This window comes from Melopsittacus undulatus, chromosome 5 (assembly GCF_012275295.1).
Source record: "Melopsittacus undulatus isolate bMelUnd1 chromosome 5, bMelUnd1.mat.Z, whole genome shotgun sequence".
Lineage (NCBI taxonomy): Eukaryota > Metazoa > Chordata > Aves > Psittaciformes > Psittaculidae > Melopsittacus > Melopsittacus undulatus.
In genome coordinates, this window is record NC_047531.1 from 36867382 (window position 1) to 36884613 (window position 17232).

The following is a 17232-nucleotide window of genomic DNA, read 5'->3' on the forward strand; positions in this document are numbered from 1 at the left end:
ATAATGGTTCAGTACTAGTAACACTCCATGTACTGCATCCTTGCGTGTGCCAGCTGCTAAATTCCTTTCTGGATTTCTGACTTACCGAATCATTCAAATTGAAGGGACTTTGGGAATTCTCTACATACAACCTCCTGCTCAAGGTAGGCTAAGCCCAAATTCAGATCGGGCTGCTGAGGACTTGGTCGGTACTTCATAGAAGAAAGCCAAGGTGCAGGGGCACAGTGCTGGTTAGTGGTGCCTTCAGAAAGCTGCTGAGATCATGTCTTATCTGCTATGCAAAAAGGTAAGCAAGAACAGATAAGGCTATCTCTAAACAGAATGCGGGACACAAATAGTTGGATTGGGATTTTGTTGGGTATTTTTTTTAGTTTGTGGGTTTTGTTGTTTTGGGTTGTTTTTTTTTAAATTTTTTATTTTGCTTATTTTTATTTGTTTATTTGTGGTTTTGTTTTATTTTGTGTGGGTGTGTTTTGTTTGTTTGTTTTCCCCTGTTTTGTTCCCGTTTTCTTGACTTTACTTGTCTTCACTGGTATATCAGCACTGCTTTAACCATAATGAATACAGACTTCCTAAGTAAATTTGATAGCTATCCTGGGAAACAGGATACTAGTGAGAAGTTAGATACAACAGCAGCTGCTGCAACATTAGCACTGCTGTATCTGTAGATGTGGGTGGTGCATTCACTATTGGGGTGCTGTGAAAACACCTCTGTCTCATGCCAAGGTAAGCACAAATACCCCCACTCGGTATTCATCCTTTACTTTACATCAGTTCCTCATCTTCCCTTTTCTCCCTCTGTATGGCACAGCCAAGAAGAAAGGCACACCTCAAGTCCCGATAGTGGAGCTGAAGGCTTTCTCCCTGAGCTGTCACTGTTCTGTCTGAGCTGTCAGCTGAAACTTGCCAGGCACTGCTGTGTTTAAGGTCTTTGCTGGCTTTTCTTCCATCTTCCTCCAAAGTAACTTTGTGATGGAAGTCACAATTCCTCCATCTCAGCATGAACCTTAGGAGTCAATGAGCTTTTCAACCACTGAAAAAAACTATTGGCAAATTCAAAATGATTCATCATTGAATGATTTCAATTTGTATCAACGGCTGCTGTACCAGCAGGATGCTGGGAAACTCATGATAATTTGTTATGAACAGAGAGAGGCTTTTGTTTGTTGTATCATAGCATGTCTAATATGGCTTTGATCTGAAATACGTTTGAAGCTGCTGTGAAAGTGCTTTAAGACTACCACTCTACTAAATAAAGGAGGGAGATACATTTTATTGACACATTTGTGTGCATTTCGTGGCAGGAATGAAAAATAATTAGCACTGGACCCAAGACACAAATTACCTTCAAATGAGGTAACTTTTTTTCCTCACCGTCACAAAGGATAGAAGTGCTTCACATTAACTGCTTCTTAAAGAAGCCTTGAAAAACAGAGATGTGACACAGTGCATAAGAGGAGAAGGCTTAAAATACTGTGTCTTCTAGCACAGATGGCACCATTTTTCAAAGCAATTTCCCCTTTCCGCTTACTCCTTTTCCCTTTCCTCTCCCTTCAGGCACTGGAGTTGACTGGAGCTGGATTCAATCTCCCATGCACTACAAAAGCATATGAAACAGGGGGCTCTCTGAACTCATCTAAACTGAATTCTTGACCTACAGGAGGGTCAACTGCAGCTAACCCATCTCTGAGAGACATTCGTCTGCCCTGCTTTTTAAGATCTCCAGTGATGGAGACTCCACAGTCTATTACAGTAATCCCTTCCAGTGCTTCAGATGTTTTCACCCTTGCTGAGAGTTAAGCTGCCTGTCCACAGAGAATAAGATCACTTTATTCTGTCCTTCACTGCAGTGACGTGAAACAAGGCTTGTTTTTCTCTGGACTCTGTTCAGTAGGTCAGCATCCTTCCTTAATTTTCAGATTCCAAACTGTCCACTCTATTACAGTCCAGACCTTATCAAAGAAAAGTTGTAGCAGAGAATAATTCTGTGTGTACAAAAGATAGTGGTCCCATTTGTATGTTTCTAAGACACTTGCTTGTTTCCTGGTTTTAGTGAGTGGCCTAAAACGAAATACATACAAATTCTACTCTACAGACCTACAGGAAGTGCCATTCTGCATCAGCTCACCTTAGTCTCTAATATGCTCACCTACTCTAATAATGCACACACTACTTCATGCCCAGCTTGTAGGTCAGAAAAAGGAGCACTGCAAAAAGGGGCACAAAAGCGGAGTTTTGCTGTAGAGGGGCAGTGGGAAGTACTGCAGTTGGGGCTGGGTGTGTGACAGGAGGGGAGCAGAGCTTGAGAACGAGCATCTAAATGTCCTGTATTGCTCCCCGAATTGTTCAGGTTGGACATTCCTGATTTATATGGGCTGAGCACTCTGGAAGGGAATTACTCACTACCCTGCAACTGCAACTGTTACTTATCAAAATATCTCCTCATTTCTGTGGTTCTCTAGATCTACAGATCCCAGAATATTTTTTAGAACTGTTTCCCATATGGCTGTCTTCTCTTGACTTCTGGTTTATTTGACAGGAGCTTGGAAATTGAAGAAACTGAGAGTTATTCACTCTAAGGGATGAGGCTGAGGTTTAACTGCCACATTATTTAGGTGCAACTCATCTGCACAGAATTTTCTTTTGCATTATAGGTTATAATTTGGGGGCCAATTCTTTTTGGGGCAGCATGTACTCTGCAAAGGGAATCTCAGAGTAAAACCCCCACTGTCTGGAATAGCCAGGTTTTTACTGAATAACAGGTATGGGCAAAGCCCTACCACTCAAGTTTCTCATCTTCACTAGCCAGCAGCACAGGCAATTCACACACCACCTGGTAAAATCATGCTGGTTTATCTGTATTTCTGATCACAACTGTTCAGAAGGTTTGATCTCGATAGCAAAATCTCTAATATGGGCAGTTTGTTAGACTTCCCAATTTACATCAGGAGCCTAAGGGAAAAGAAAGCTGAAATGGGAAGTTCATCCATATTTCATAAGCAATTAAATGGTTACAAATTTAAAAGAGAGGCTTACACATTTTGAATCTATTTCTATGCCTCTTCTCCCTCTCAATTCTATGGGAAAATGCTTTATTTAAATGCATACATCTTGCACAGATCAGCTATTAAGGTATTTTAACTGACTGTGAGTTTAGGTTAATGACTACTTGCAGTAATAATATTGAAAAATTATGTGATATCCAATGCATATTTTTGCTCTCAGAGGAATGTGTGCTCTATGAAACTTTAACAAAAATGCTCCACTATGATTTTTAGAAAAATATTAATCTATATGATTATCTAGGTAGATAAAATCAATTAAAGACGTTCATTAATTTGGGTACTGATACAGCAATGTGCTCTCCAGCTAAATTAAATGTTACTTATTAAACCATCTAGAACAAATGTTTGAAGAGATCTGCACAACACATCTCAATCCTAGCATCCTCAGGACAAAGACAGTTCAAGTACACATTTGGTGACTGTAATGCTGTGAAGTAAGAAAGAGCAGTGAAGGATTCAGGTTAACTTACTGCAAAGTTTGCAGCTTTCAGCAAAATAATCCTCAGGGCTGTGTCACCTTTCTGACAGGTGTATAGCTGAGAAGGACAAGCTAGCAATGCAGTCTGCTCTCCATGCTGTTCCATTAGACTTACTCATCTGTGTTTGTAGCCTGAGCAATTCTCATCCAGTCTCAGCCTTTCAGCCCATACAGCCAGGCTGGCCATTGATATGTTTCATTTCAATGGCTTTCCCTTTGGTAGAATCATGTATTCTTGCTCTCTCACAATCAAGTTATGAAAAACCAGTGGAACATCAACCTTAGCTAATCCGTTTTCTGCAATCAGACTTCACGTATGAACTTCAGGTATGAACTTCAGGTTCTGAACTCAGTGCACATGGGCCCTGACTCAACAGGTGTGCAGGCTCATCACACTGAGGCAGTAACAAGGTACCTGACCTGTCCTGCAGAAGGAACTGGGAAAGCTCAGCAGCACCCAGACAAGTACATGCTCGAAGGTCTTACTGAGGTAGGTCTTGGGCAAGCCACGTCTTAGCTTGCATTTCAAAGACTATTTATACCATCACAGTTTTCCAAAACCAGTTTGTATTTCACTGGTTGTCCCACCAGTGCCCCAACAGCAAGATCTCTCAGGAAAATACTTACAGCATCAATTCAGCAGAGAGGGGAAAAGTGGGTACATTGTCTGAATAAAAACTGGAAATTATGAAAACAGAAGGTCACAGCAATCTTAAAAGATGGGCAACTGAAGAGAGGGAAAGCTCAAGGACAGGGTATTTTGTACTGACCAGGACTCTTTAAGAGGTAGCAGCTACCATAGAATACTGATTCATTAATCAAATCTGACTGCTCCTTTTCAGGAAAAGATCTATTTTATCCATTATGAAAGGCTGGGTTTCTAATTCACAGGAGAAAACTGTGCCTTTGCTAAGCATGAGCACTATGTGAAATGCCTACTGGTGTAGTTTTGGTTTATATCCCACATTTTTTCACCATTCAGGAAAACTAAGCACAGTAACTAACACCATTAATCACTTCATATCAAGCTGGAAATATGAATACCCTAAAACTATCACAACACATCCTACTGATTGTTTACACTGGCAGTGGATTAATTTGCCGTATGTAAAATCCACTCCCTACTACCTTCTGTAAACATTCATTTAGCCCTTACTCAATGAGTCCTTACCTTGCTCAACAAAACTGAATGAACTACAACCTAAACTCAGCCAAACCCACAGGCACTAGAAACCAAACCAACTCTCTTAAGAACAACAACCTCTTAGTGGTATTTCTCCATGCTTTTGCCTCCTCCCTGGGAAGTTCTCAGTCCTTTAAGAGGAAGACGGGTGCAGGAGACAGGATCCTCATTCCCATCAAGGAGGAAAGCATTATAATGTCCCCCAAAGTTTTGGAAACTGGTTGCTATTATGGCCTCCCTGGACTTGAAACTTAAACCAGCAGGGTGTTTGCTGTGCACATCTAAAGATACTTTATCTGGTACTTAGGCTGCAGAGAGGTCAATCACCAGGTGGTTTTGACAGCCTTGAGCCATGAAAAGTTGCATAGACTGAAGATTATTCATCCTTTTAGAGCAAAGGAATTATAAAGAGAAGAGAAGCAATAGCTAATTTGAAATAACATTCAATATTATGTACATTGAGTCTCATGTATTTGATTCAAAATGAGTGTTAATTTGAAAAAGGACCAATGGGAGCCCCAAACCCTCTTGAGTAATTTCCTAAAGAAATGTATTTCCTAGAAATTAAACTTGCTTTCTTAATGAACACATTTTGCAGAGATGAGTTACTGGAATTGTCAATTCAAATTACCAGTGGATGCTCCTTGCAAAAGAGCGGTCCCTTTTGAGGATTTATTGTAAAACAAAATAGTAGACAAAGATGCATTTTATTTGTTAGTTTCCCCCACAAGGATATATCATTAATGTGTAAGAACTAATATGCATGGCTCCCAAATTATATCTGTGGAGTCATTACAAAAAGTGCTTACTGCATTGCCATAGAATTAGATTCCCTATGCTGGATGTATTATTTCAAAGCTGTCAGAAGAAAGATTACAGACCTTGTGTAACTCCACAGGAGTTGGTGACATGATTTCTTTCATCTCTTGCTTAATTTTTCTCAGAACCATGGACTTTCTCCCCACATCTGATGGCAATGTGTTGCTACGAGTAGCTTGACTGTAATGTGGCCTTACAGTACTTCTTTCCTGGAAGCTGGCTTGTCTTCCCAGCTGGTTACGAGGTTGTGGGTTTTCATGATTCAAACTCATTGTACTTCCTGACATAATTGTGGCCTAGAGCATTAATGAAGAGGTTAATGTTTAATACAGAATGTGGGTTAGGTAAGCAGTTAATTCATAGCAGTAGGAGAGGAGTCTCTATTCTTTGTTAAAACACAATCACTCAGGGCACAGCAAAAGGCAAGAGGATAGATGTTAAATCTGCTTGCAAGTCACTATAAAACAAAGGACCACAGCAAAACACAACAATAACAGAACTCTATGGGCAAAAGTTTTCAGATGGCATTTCAAACTAAAATACTGAGCACTAAACAGCTATGTTTGAAAGCTAGTCCCCTGGCAGACTGAAGAGTGTGTAGCTGAATTGCTCATTTTACAAATGTTTCCCATGTAAGTAAAAAGACATTTGAGTTGTGGCATAATTGCATTTGTTAGAATTGGAGCTATAGGAAGGCATTTACAATTCAGACTGTGTGGGCAAGGTAAAAAAATGTGAGTCGGCAGAATACCTAGGCAGCTCTGGAGTCAGCACTGGCACCGACCGTGCCTGGATCCCATCCCAGGCCAAGGAAAGCTCAATGCAGGTAAGCTCACTCCCTGCCTGGAAAGAAACCCTGCATAACACGCATGCTGCAAGAGTGCCTTAGCTCAGCACTAATGCTGCAGGGATACAAGCCGCAGCCTGACTGCTGTTTTTAATCTCAGTCAAACCCTAGCCTTTTATGTTAGATGCAAGAATATATGGAGGGTGAAATCCTGAAAGACAACAGCAGGAGTCATCGCATCCATTGGGTTGAACGGACTGACATGAAAAGCACCTGTGCACAGCAAGGAGCCTCCTCCCTGTGAAAGACTTTCTGCTCTGGGGAGTGGGAGGCAAATGTGCTTTGGCACAGTCACCATACAGACCTACCACTGCTGGGACAGGGAACGCTGCATTTCCTACTTATCCTCCCTGATGCCGATGGACAAGTGAAAAGGGAAATTAAAAGGCCGTAACCTGAACTCTGACAGGGACAGGATGCAGGCAGCCTGCTGGAAAATGAGAAGTAAAAATGAAAGGAGGAAAAAAATAAGGGGAAGACAGGCAAATAAATGTTTGCTTCTGACCCTGGTGAGGATGTCTGTCACCCTTCTTCCTCCCAGCTCCAGCACCACTTTCACTATGACATAATATATTGCAGCCTCTTTACAGTCTCTCTTGTGCTAGATAATGACTGATATTACTGCCTGATGGAGCAAAAGCATCCAGAGGACTTGGCAAACAACAGTTTTCTTTGCTCTTTGGATGAAGACCTTGAAATAAAGAATGATAAGGAGTCCTTGACTACATAATGGCACTTCATAAAATAGAGGCATCACCATTCTCAGCATCCTGCCATACTGAATAAGTTTTGCTTTCTTTTCAGAGCGGTGGGCTCTGAACAGGGCGATGCTATAAACTATACAGCATCTACAGTTCTCACTTCTGGGAAAGGCTGGGGAAAATTCGACACGTTGAAGTAACTGAATTCTGGTCAGCATGAATGATCTATTTCCATTTCAGAATTATCTATTTCCATATCCTTTTATTGTGCTCTGAATATTGAAAATTGCGAGAGAAGCATGTGGTAGTGAGCCACATCTAACTACGGTATTAAACCAGCATAACATTTTCTCCTATATTCCTCTGGTTTGCAATAACAAATATGTGAGAATCACATTTTGTTACCCATACGTGCAATACAAAAGCCATAGATCTGAAGGAGTAAATTAATCTGAACTGAAAATACTTTCACTCAGTTACACCACTCACATCCCTCCTGGCTGCTAAAGGACTTTATAGAACATGAGAATGAACATGAGATTCTGCCAGTTTTGCAGCTCCAGGAATTTAAAAGAACATAAAAGAAAACATTTCAGGACCTTTCATTCCACAGCTTCCAGTGGCAGTGTCCTCTTAATTGTTCTGATTAGACAACTCAGAGAAAAGGGCATTAGGAAAATAAGACTCTAAGTTACTCTGTCTCTGTTCCCTCCCCTTTTATCCCCCTCATGATCGAACGTGAAACATGGTTATATTTGCAATTCACTTCAGGATGAAATGTGACAATTTGTTACATAATGAAAAAATTGCTGTATAACATTAGCAGGGTTTTCTTTTTTTTGCAGAGAGGTAAGATTATAGGGGAACGGTCTGAAAAGCTGATTTTCTTTTATGTTCATCTTAATCAAATTAAGTTTCAGTTTAAAAGACAACCTACAACATGCCAAGAAAAGCTGCATAAAGCGTCTGTCAGAGAACGGGATGCACTGCTGCCAGGAAGGCTATGCCCACTTCAGAGTTCTGCGACATCTGCTGCCTGTGCAGGCAGCATCAATGGGTTATGCACAGCAGAAGCTGCAAGTCAAAAGCTCTGGGGTGAGCACGTTTATAGAACTTTGGTTGCATTGTACAAAAGAAAAGAGCTCTGGTTAGGGGCGGGGGAGGCAGCTGCACAAGCGAAAATACAAAGGTAAAGGGTAGGTACCAAGAGAGTCATGTTTCTCAAACACAGACGCCTGTCAGCCTTGTCCTGTGGAGAGGGGTTACAGCTTTTAAATGAACTGGTGTGATTAGTGAAACTTAAAGAAAGGAGAAAATAAAATGAATGTAAACCAAACCAAAACCATTTTATTTCTCTACAATTGGAAAGGAAGGTTAAGATTGTTCTACCTCTAGTTCCCTCAGAATTCCTGACTGGCCACAGGTCTCTAAATCCTCCAGAGCCTGAGACCAGAAATTTTCCTCCTGGTCAGCCTCGGTGTTATCATGGGTACCTGCAAAGCTAGATGTACAATGAGAGGTTAAAAAAATGTGGACTTCTCTTTCCCTCAAAAGTATATTTCACACACATGCCTTGCCACAGACTGCAACTCGAACAACAGAACCTTACTGCAGGAGGGTGGGGAAGAGTCATGGACCAGGAGAGGCTGGATGGGCACGCAGAGCATGTGACAGACAAGGCTTCTCGTAACCTGGCAGCTGCGAGCAGCATCTGAGCAGTGAGCTATTCGGTAAGGAGATAACTGGATTCCAAGCACAATTCAGTGCACATTTTTACTGGGCTGGAACTGGGACCTCCCTATGGAAATTAATGAATCAACCAGTAGCTGTGTGCAGAGCTGCTCTGTGCAATGAATATCTGCAGTAAAACCTTTCAACCTCGGAGACTTCTCCCAGGGAACATGAAAAGAGCCCTCAGTTTTGCAACCGAGTCTTCAGAAGAGGAATGGCAGTGCCTTCCACCTGGTTCTTTCAGCCTAAGCTTCATTTACTGTTACCAAATTTAGCCCACCTGACTGCTGTCATAGAAACTGCTCCAGTCATTTCATACACAAACAGAGAAACTTTCAGGATGCAACTGTCTTGCATGGAGACTTGGGTCTCTGGTATTTCATAAACAGACTGAGTGAAGCCTTACACTGGCACTCTTGAGCAAGATGGTGGTGACTGCAATACTTAGGTAAGCTGCCCAACAAAAGAAGTCTGATAAAACCTACCAAATATTGACTGCAGCAACACAGCCACATGGGACACCATTACAGCATGTGTGTGTGTGTGCATGTGTGTGTGGAGGAAGCAGGAGTACTTTGCTGTTTTAGCAATGACAACCAGCTCAATGAAGGTTCCCACAGGCATTAGAGCTGCTGCACTGGACTGGGCTGGTTATGTGAAAGGCACAGGGGAAGGATGAGGAAAGGAAGAATGAGAGTTCGCCCTTTTGGTGGCAGCAAGCTGTTGCTTTGGATCAGCTGCCCATGGACTGCAGCTAGTGGTGCTTAACTGCACATAAACAGAGCAAACTCTATTACAGAAGCATCTGAGGCCTTGCTTGTCAAACAATGTATTACTGAGAATAGCGTCAAGGTAACACTTAACAGAATAGCTTCTCAATGGAATTGCTCAGCATAAGGGACGGCAGCTTGCTCATGATACTCTGCCTCAAAGATGCTTTCTTACAGTTACCATCAGTCAAGCAGACAATGGTCAGCCATTTCCATCTCTTATTGCAATGATTCTCCACCTAGCATCAGTGTCTCTTCTAAGATACTGCAATAGGTACAGCAATGGTGAGAATACCTACTGAGATCACAGATGCAATTACTCCCAGGCAAGGTAAGAAAGCATTTAAAACATGATTTTAGAAAGTTCCTTGACTTCTGAAATTAGCTTTTTCAATAAGCCTAGGTAGTTGGTTTAATAGCTAATGTTGAACATAGACTAATTTATCCATTACAATACCTTTCTTTATGTTGCACACTAATTATACTATAAAATGGAACTTGAGTTAATGAACAGGATTATTTGAGGCAATTGTCTGTGACAGTAAAGCCTGTATTTCATAAAACTGGAGGTCCATTTCTTCCCCAACTTCTGTGAAATCTGCAATCATGATGCCTGTATATCTGCACTTCTTTTTAGCTGAAGCAATTCCTTTTTCTGCCCTCACCTCTTCCTTTGCTTTTTCTCTAAGTCTTGTCTTCCAGTGTGTGAAATGCTCAACTTTTGCATCTCCATTCACACCTGTGTGAATAAACTGATTTGTAGCTGAGCCACTGCACCAGAAAAAAAAGATGTACCAAAATCATTTCTCACCTAGATGCTTTTTTATTTTCTCTGAAACATGAGAGATTGATTTTATGTCATGTGAAATATTGTGTAACCTACAATGAATATATTTGGTTTTCTGATGCTTATTCAAAGAGCCATCAGACATTTAGATGCATAAAAAGGCAGAAGGAGAGATTGTGGGACAGATACGAAGACTCAGGTGCCTCTGATTTTGTTCTTACTGCCATATGCGAGACAAAATTTAGTTTATCTCTCTTTTTTGTTGTTTTTTTGTTTGTTTGTTTTTTGTTTTTTAAATTCAGGTGGTTTGAGGATTCTGGGATTGGGCAGACTCATTCCCGTAAGCACTGTTTTAATGTGCCAAGCTGCTTCCCTGGAGCAGGACTTGTCCCACCTGCCAGTGGTAGGCAGACAGCAGGCTACAGAGTGGTTCCAGCTCTCTGGTTTCACTCACTTGCCAACTGAAATACCATTATCACTCAATGGCACATTAATGATGTGTTATCTGCTTTTACCCTGCTGTTCTCCTTTTTCCCATCTTGTTTCCCTTTCTTCCCCTCCTGCCCCCACCACAGCCCCACTAGATCTCACTGCTGTGCATTCTTTGTTCTCCTACCTGGAGGTATTCCATTCTTCCAGCTGCCCCCCACCTTTCCTTGGCCCACCAGAGGCACCTTTCCACATCTTGCTCTCTTTCTTCACGCTCCTGTTGCTCTCTCCCCCTGATCTTTCTACGGAAGCTTGCTTTAAATGGTTTTCTTGATTCTCTCCCAGTGTCTCAGTCTCCTTCTGTTGCCACATGTTCTTGGAAGCTGTGCTACACAAAATAAAGGTAAGAAAAAATTACTTTTTTTCTTAAAAGTTGCTTAGCTAGAGGCAGAGAAGAGGTGGTTTCCTGGGAATTCCTATAGCAGGCTGGAAGAACAGATATACCCTTCTCAAATACCCCAGCACTTGGTACAAGAACACCATCAGTTGCTACATACACTGTTTTCTGCAGGAAGAATAATCATTAATTTAATTTGTGCCATATATCTCAGCTGTAAGTCACATAGACAAGAAGAACAAGACTCTTCAATGTGTATACTTCCTGTTAAATAGAGCTTTAAAATGGTAGCAGAATACATGCTTTTAATGTAGAAGACTATGTATTTTGCAACCCATCTTCCTGGTTCACTGGTCATCAAAGTTTTCAGCTTACTGCAAAACAGTAGGTGTTCTGGAATATATGGCTACATCTCATCTGAGAAACAAGATACGGGCTTTAACTATGAGTAAGGATGCTGCTATTAAATGAAATATATGAACTTACCAAGAATGGGAGGTATTAAGAAAACTATGGCCATTTCCTTTATTAAGTATTGTCCACCACTAGTCTATGAAAACTTCTAGTATGCTGCTGTCCAGTAGGACCAAAGGAGCTGGATATGGACTCAGAGCTCACACTTGGCCATATCTTAGCTATTACCTTGCCAGACTTGTCTCCAGATAAAACAGCAGTGGGCAATCTGCTGTACCAGAGGACCCATCATTCAGATTCTGAAAAGCAGCACTGGCATCTAAACTTTGCCTTGATTTGTACTTGAAAGGTAACAACCTGGACCTTATGGATTTACTTATCCAGTATGTTTCTACAGAAAGTTTTTCTTTAGTACTAAACTTGAATTTCTCACAGACTGGGATTTTGGGTTTATTGTGCTGCTACACCAAGAAATTATTTCTCATGAAGGACATACATGTCTGCATGTCCTGAGGACAGATACAAAAGGCACATCTTTCTGTGACTGTCTGAGGAAGAACTGTTCTTTGGCAGGAATTACCCAAGTTTCTGCAGTGGTTCCACTGCCAGATCATTCTTACAATGAAAGAGGAAGAGATATTTGGGTCTTTTACTATCTCCAAGCATTGCCAACTAAGCACTTTTCCTTCATGAAGTTCTTTTGCCTGCAGAGAAATTAACTGAAAAGGAGATTTACTTCTCAGAAGAAGAGGAATGCATGCATGTCAAACTACCATAGCTTTGGACTAGACATTTCTACATGGATCAGTTTGTTTTCCCACTGAATCACTGCAGATGCCCCAAGCATTTATGGAAGATGACTGCAATTTCTGCTTCTTTGCCCAAGACAAAATGAAGAGTTTTCATGGAAGATAAAAGATTAACATGCCAGTTGTTTTTAGCCACTGTATTTATAGGTTTCTTTTTGTGGAGTGGAAAACAGAGAGGGTTTTTCCTGATGCTTACTCAAGGGAATGCCCTAATTTTGTTGTTTGTTTATTCTTAAGAGATAAGTGCTGTGGGGTTTTTTGTCTGAAGTAACTCAAAATAAATACATGTCTTGGTTTTGGTATCATAATCTTCCATAACTGTCACTAATCTACCCTATTAACTTTCATGAACTATAAATACTGTACCTCATATTTAAAGGAAGAGCTGTTACAGCTGCATTAGAAGAACATAATTTCATTCCAGACAGTAAGTATCCATTTTTGAGGTGCTGCTGCAGCTGCAAGTCAGAAACAGAAACTCATATGAGAACTTACCTGCTTGCTGTAGGTCGGTCCCATTCATCATCACTCAGCCCTGTATCATGAAATGGGTGGTTTCGTGGTTTGCTTGGAGGGGACAAACTAGTCTGCTTTGGAGTCCTCCACTCATAGGCATTGAAGTTGTACCCTGATGCCTGATAGTTGTGTCCTAAAAAGATGAATTATGCATTTACGGCCCTGTATATGCTGTAATGACAGAAAAGCACATCTCTGAAGCTTGGTTCTATAGAACCCTGATGTGGATTCATGGTTGCTAGCTTCTTTTTGCAGTAGTAGTCAGATTATTTATGATCTAAATTACGCCTGGAATCAGGCGTGCTCTAGAGCTTCTTCTGTGAAAGTTCATCAAAAGCAGAATCTTACGTACATATAATACTGTTCCCCTACTGTTTATGTCTCAGCTGCTTCTGATGTTTAGTTTAGATATCTTCCCAATTCATCAATTTCCTATTTGACATCACACATTGAACACTAGTGTATAAATCATGGGTGTTATGGATATGTTAAATACAATTTAACATGGTCATGTGCAACATGCCCCAAATTAAACCTAAGCTATTTAGATAACTGCACTTCAGACCTACTGAAAAAATAGTATGGAAGGATGCATTAAAAAACTCATCACCTTGGCTCTTCAGATGACTAGCAGGAAAGTTTTTCCTTCCTCCTCATAACTTTCTCAAATTTGGAAGCAATGCAGCCAAAAAAATGTGACATATTAGTGTCAGTTATGCACAATAATATCAATCTGTAGAACGGCTACCTAAGGTGGAAGGTGGCATGGTGCAGAGGCTCTGGAGTGGCCACTAACTGGAGTAATGCTGGAATAGGAATGAAATTAAATTTAAAAGAACTAAACTTGGCTAGGGATGTTAATAACAGGAAGGGATTCCATAGGTACATAGCAAATAATAGACAGAGTAGGGATATGGGGCCCATCCGGAAGCTATTGGGAGAACTGGCTACCCTGGATTTGGAGAAGGCGTGACCAGCAGGTCGAAGGAGGTGATCCTGCCCCTCTCCTCTGCTCTCGTGAGACCTCACTTGGAGTATTGTGTGCAGTTCTGGTGTCCTCAACATAAAAAGGACATGAAACTGTTAGAACAAGTCCAGAGGAGGCCACGAGGATGATCAGGGGACTGGAGCACCTCCTGTATGAAGACAGGCTGAGAAAGTTGGGGCTGTTCAGCCTGGAGAAGAGAAGGCTGCGTGGAGACCTCATAGCAGCCTTCTAGTATCTGAAGGGGGCCTAAGGGATGGTGGGGAGGGACTATTCATTAGGGACTGTAGTGATAGGACAAGGGGTAATGGGTTGAAACTTAAACAGCAGAGGTTTAGACTGGATATAAGGAAGAAATTCTTTACTGTGAGGGTGGTGAGGCACTGGAATGGGTTGCCCAAGGAAGCTGTGAATGCTCCATCCCTGGCAGTGTTCAAGGCCAGGTCGGATGAAGCCTTGGGTGACATGGTTTAGTGTGAGGTGTTTCTGCCCATGGCAGGGGAGGGTGGAACTGGATGATCTTAAGGTCCTCTCCAATCCTAACTATTCTATGGTTCTATAACAGGAAGGAGAGCAGCTGTCTGTGCACCACTAAGGCAAAGACTCATTAATACAAATGCAGGACTGTGCTGTCACAGCCCTGCACCTCCCTGCCAACATGGGAACCTCTGTACCCATGCCGCCTTGTGGAAGAGAAACTTGCACTTAGCAGAGACACTGATTTTTGCTAGGGCTCTTAAGAGGTGAGAAAAGGCCCATCTCATGATGGGCACAAGAGCCCGCGACCAGTATAGACCCTCAGGAAGCTCACATTGCAGAAAATGATTTCTCCAGCAGCCATTTCCAAGTATCTCAAGGCTGTGTAATGGCATCAGATGATCTTTTTATCTGAAGTATTTATTCCTGGGTGCTTTTGTCATAGAATCACAGATTCATCCAGGTTGGAAAAGAACTTTAAGGTCATCGAGTCCAACTGTTAACCTCCACTGTTAAGTCCACCATAAAACCATATCCCTAAATGCCACATCTACATGAGTAGAGGGCACATAATGAAAAACAACATTCTTGCTTATTTTGGTTCTTCTATTCAAGCTCAAGGTTGTTTGCAGGAGAAAGGAGCTGTTATGGTGGCTTGTTGCACATTTATATAGGCAGGTAGACAGGCAGAGGCACTAATGCTTCTAAACACATACACAGAGTTTCCAGCACCATTTTGCTTTCTCCTGAATCTTTTAGGTATGCCTGGCTTCCATGTGGTGTATCACGAAGAATGCATGGATTGACTTGTCACAAGCTGATGCTGATCTGGCAAGCAAAATCTGTTGTGGTAGAGCTGCTATATATGTGTTTCATCTTGACATACTCCTTTTCTAGCTCTACAGTTGGCATTTTCTGATGTGCACATTGGATTAGGACGTTCTATTTTGTTCATGACTAACAAATATCACTGCTGTCACCTCTCTAAAGAGGGCAATTTGCTCCCATAAATCAGTGTAGACCTGTCTCTCTCAAATCCCATGTAACTAGACAGCTGTGTGCATTTTCCAGGTAATTGGCAGACATTAACATACTGCCAGATTCTAGGAAGGGTTTGTGAAAATGTGACTGCTGTGTGTGGAAGGCTCCAGAGCCAGCAAGTCAGACACATTAGACAAAGGTACAAAATGGGGTAGTAATTCCAGGAGAGGAAAGACTGCTCATCAGCATTAAATTAGTAACTAATAGGATGAAGCATTATGCAGTGCTCCAGAAACATTCCCCAAACTCCTCAATTTGCTTAGCCTGTTCTTGTGCCAAGAAAGGTTTGGAGAGAAGCCAAACTCAACTTGACAGGTCAAGACAGAATGAACTTTAATGGAAATGTGGGTCACATGAGTACCACAGCAAGGGATAAGGCGCACACCTGATTACACTCAGGCTGTTTAACACAAGTGCCATGTATCCAGCCAAGTCTGGGCTGATTTGTTTTAAGGCAGTTAGAAAAGTATCTCCTTTGAGATACTGGTTTGATTTTGGCTCATCACCTGAATCATCAGGGCTTTGAAAAGTAGTCTGGGCCTCAATCCTCTCCAGAGTTGAGCAATTTGCTCCAAGTATCATCGATTCACCCAGGATACGAGAACTATTATTTTGGCACTTGTTCAGCAATACTTGTCCTTAAAACTTAAAAATATCTGAAGTAAATCTAACATGGCTTGTTTTGACAAACTGACCAAACAGCTGCCCATGAGCTACGACCCTCGCTCCTGGAAGGCAACAGCAAGAAACAGAACTAAAACAGAAGAGAATGCACACAACCAGCGTGAGCGAGGGAAAATTACTTGAGGTGAGGATGTACCTGTCCAGATACCTGCTTTACTATGGATATAAACATTTTAAAGAGAGTTAAATAAAACACTGAAACTGTGTGGAAGTTACTTTTCTTGTCATTTAGACTATTATGAGATGTCTGTATCCCTCACTGCCAAAACAAATGTCTTACAAATTAAAAGATTATTTGAAAATCCTATATAAAACAATAGTGATGCAGAAGCAGAAAATGTATTGTTGATCCTTTCAGACTGTTTTTGAGAGCTGAAAGTTAGATGTTAATGCTGCAGGGATGAGGAAGAAGCAAAAGATTTACAAATCATAAGCAATGCCTAACATCCCCCCTGCAGCAGTTTATAATAAATCCGTTGTCAGTTAAAAATTACTGCATAAAATTACGGCATCAAATTAATGAACATTTTCAGAGCATTCTGTGCCTTGCATTGATCCCTATCTGAAGGATAAACTCATTTAGTTGTGGATGAGCTGTGGACCAGGCTATTCAGATGTCCGTAAAGCTAACAAAAACCCGTTAATGTATTGATAAGTGCTTCATACACACATCCCCTTGTCATGAAGGAATGAATCTGAGACCAGCCAAGTGTAAGAAATCATGCTGCTTGGCGAGGTGTATGGTCATTAAGAGACACTGGCACATTACAAGGTTTAAAGTTGGTACAGATAAACTTCTTTTTAAGGCAAAGGAAGGTCAACCATGAAGGCAATAATTTCCACTTTAAAACTCGATTGTATTTACAATAGTACCTTGATTTCCAAAGCTGGTATCAATACCAGAGCCATCCCATGACTCTACTGCACTGTCAACGCTTGGGACTGTAGTGGAATAGATGTCTGAGAGTTTGCCAGATTTCTGTGCAGCAGAGGTTTCATCTTCAGCATCACTCAATTCATTTATGTGACCCACAGGAACAGAAAATTTCTTGGGACTGGTAGCTGAATAGGATTATAAAGAAAAAGCGGGGGTAGTGTG

The 17232-nt window shown here is 41.4% G+C and overlaps 1 protein-coding gene across 1 annotated transcript in view; it reads right to left on the reverse strand.

Annotated features, from left to right (window-relative positions):
- GRIP1 (glutamate receptor interacting protein 1) overlaps positions 1-17232 on the reverse strand; it is a 325658-nt gene that overhangs the window by 3936 nt on the left and 304490 nt on the right. The window contains exons 18-23 of the mRNA XM_034062764.1: positions 17007-17195; positions 12926-13079; positions 10998-11198; positions 8483-8594; positions 8298-8342; positions 5608-5841 (exon numbers count right to left, since the gene is read on the reverse strand). Of these exons, the coding sequence (XP_033918655.1) occupies positions 5608-5841; positions 8298-8342; positions 8483-8594; positions 10998-11198; positions 12926-13079; positions 17007-17195 (935 nt within the window). The remainder of the gene's footprint in view (positions 1-5607; positions 5842-8297; positions 8343-8482; positions 8595-10997; positions 11199-12925; positions 13080-17006; positions 17196-17232) is intronic.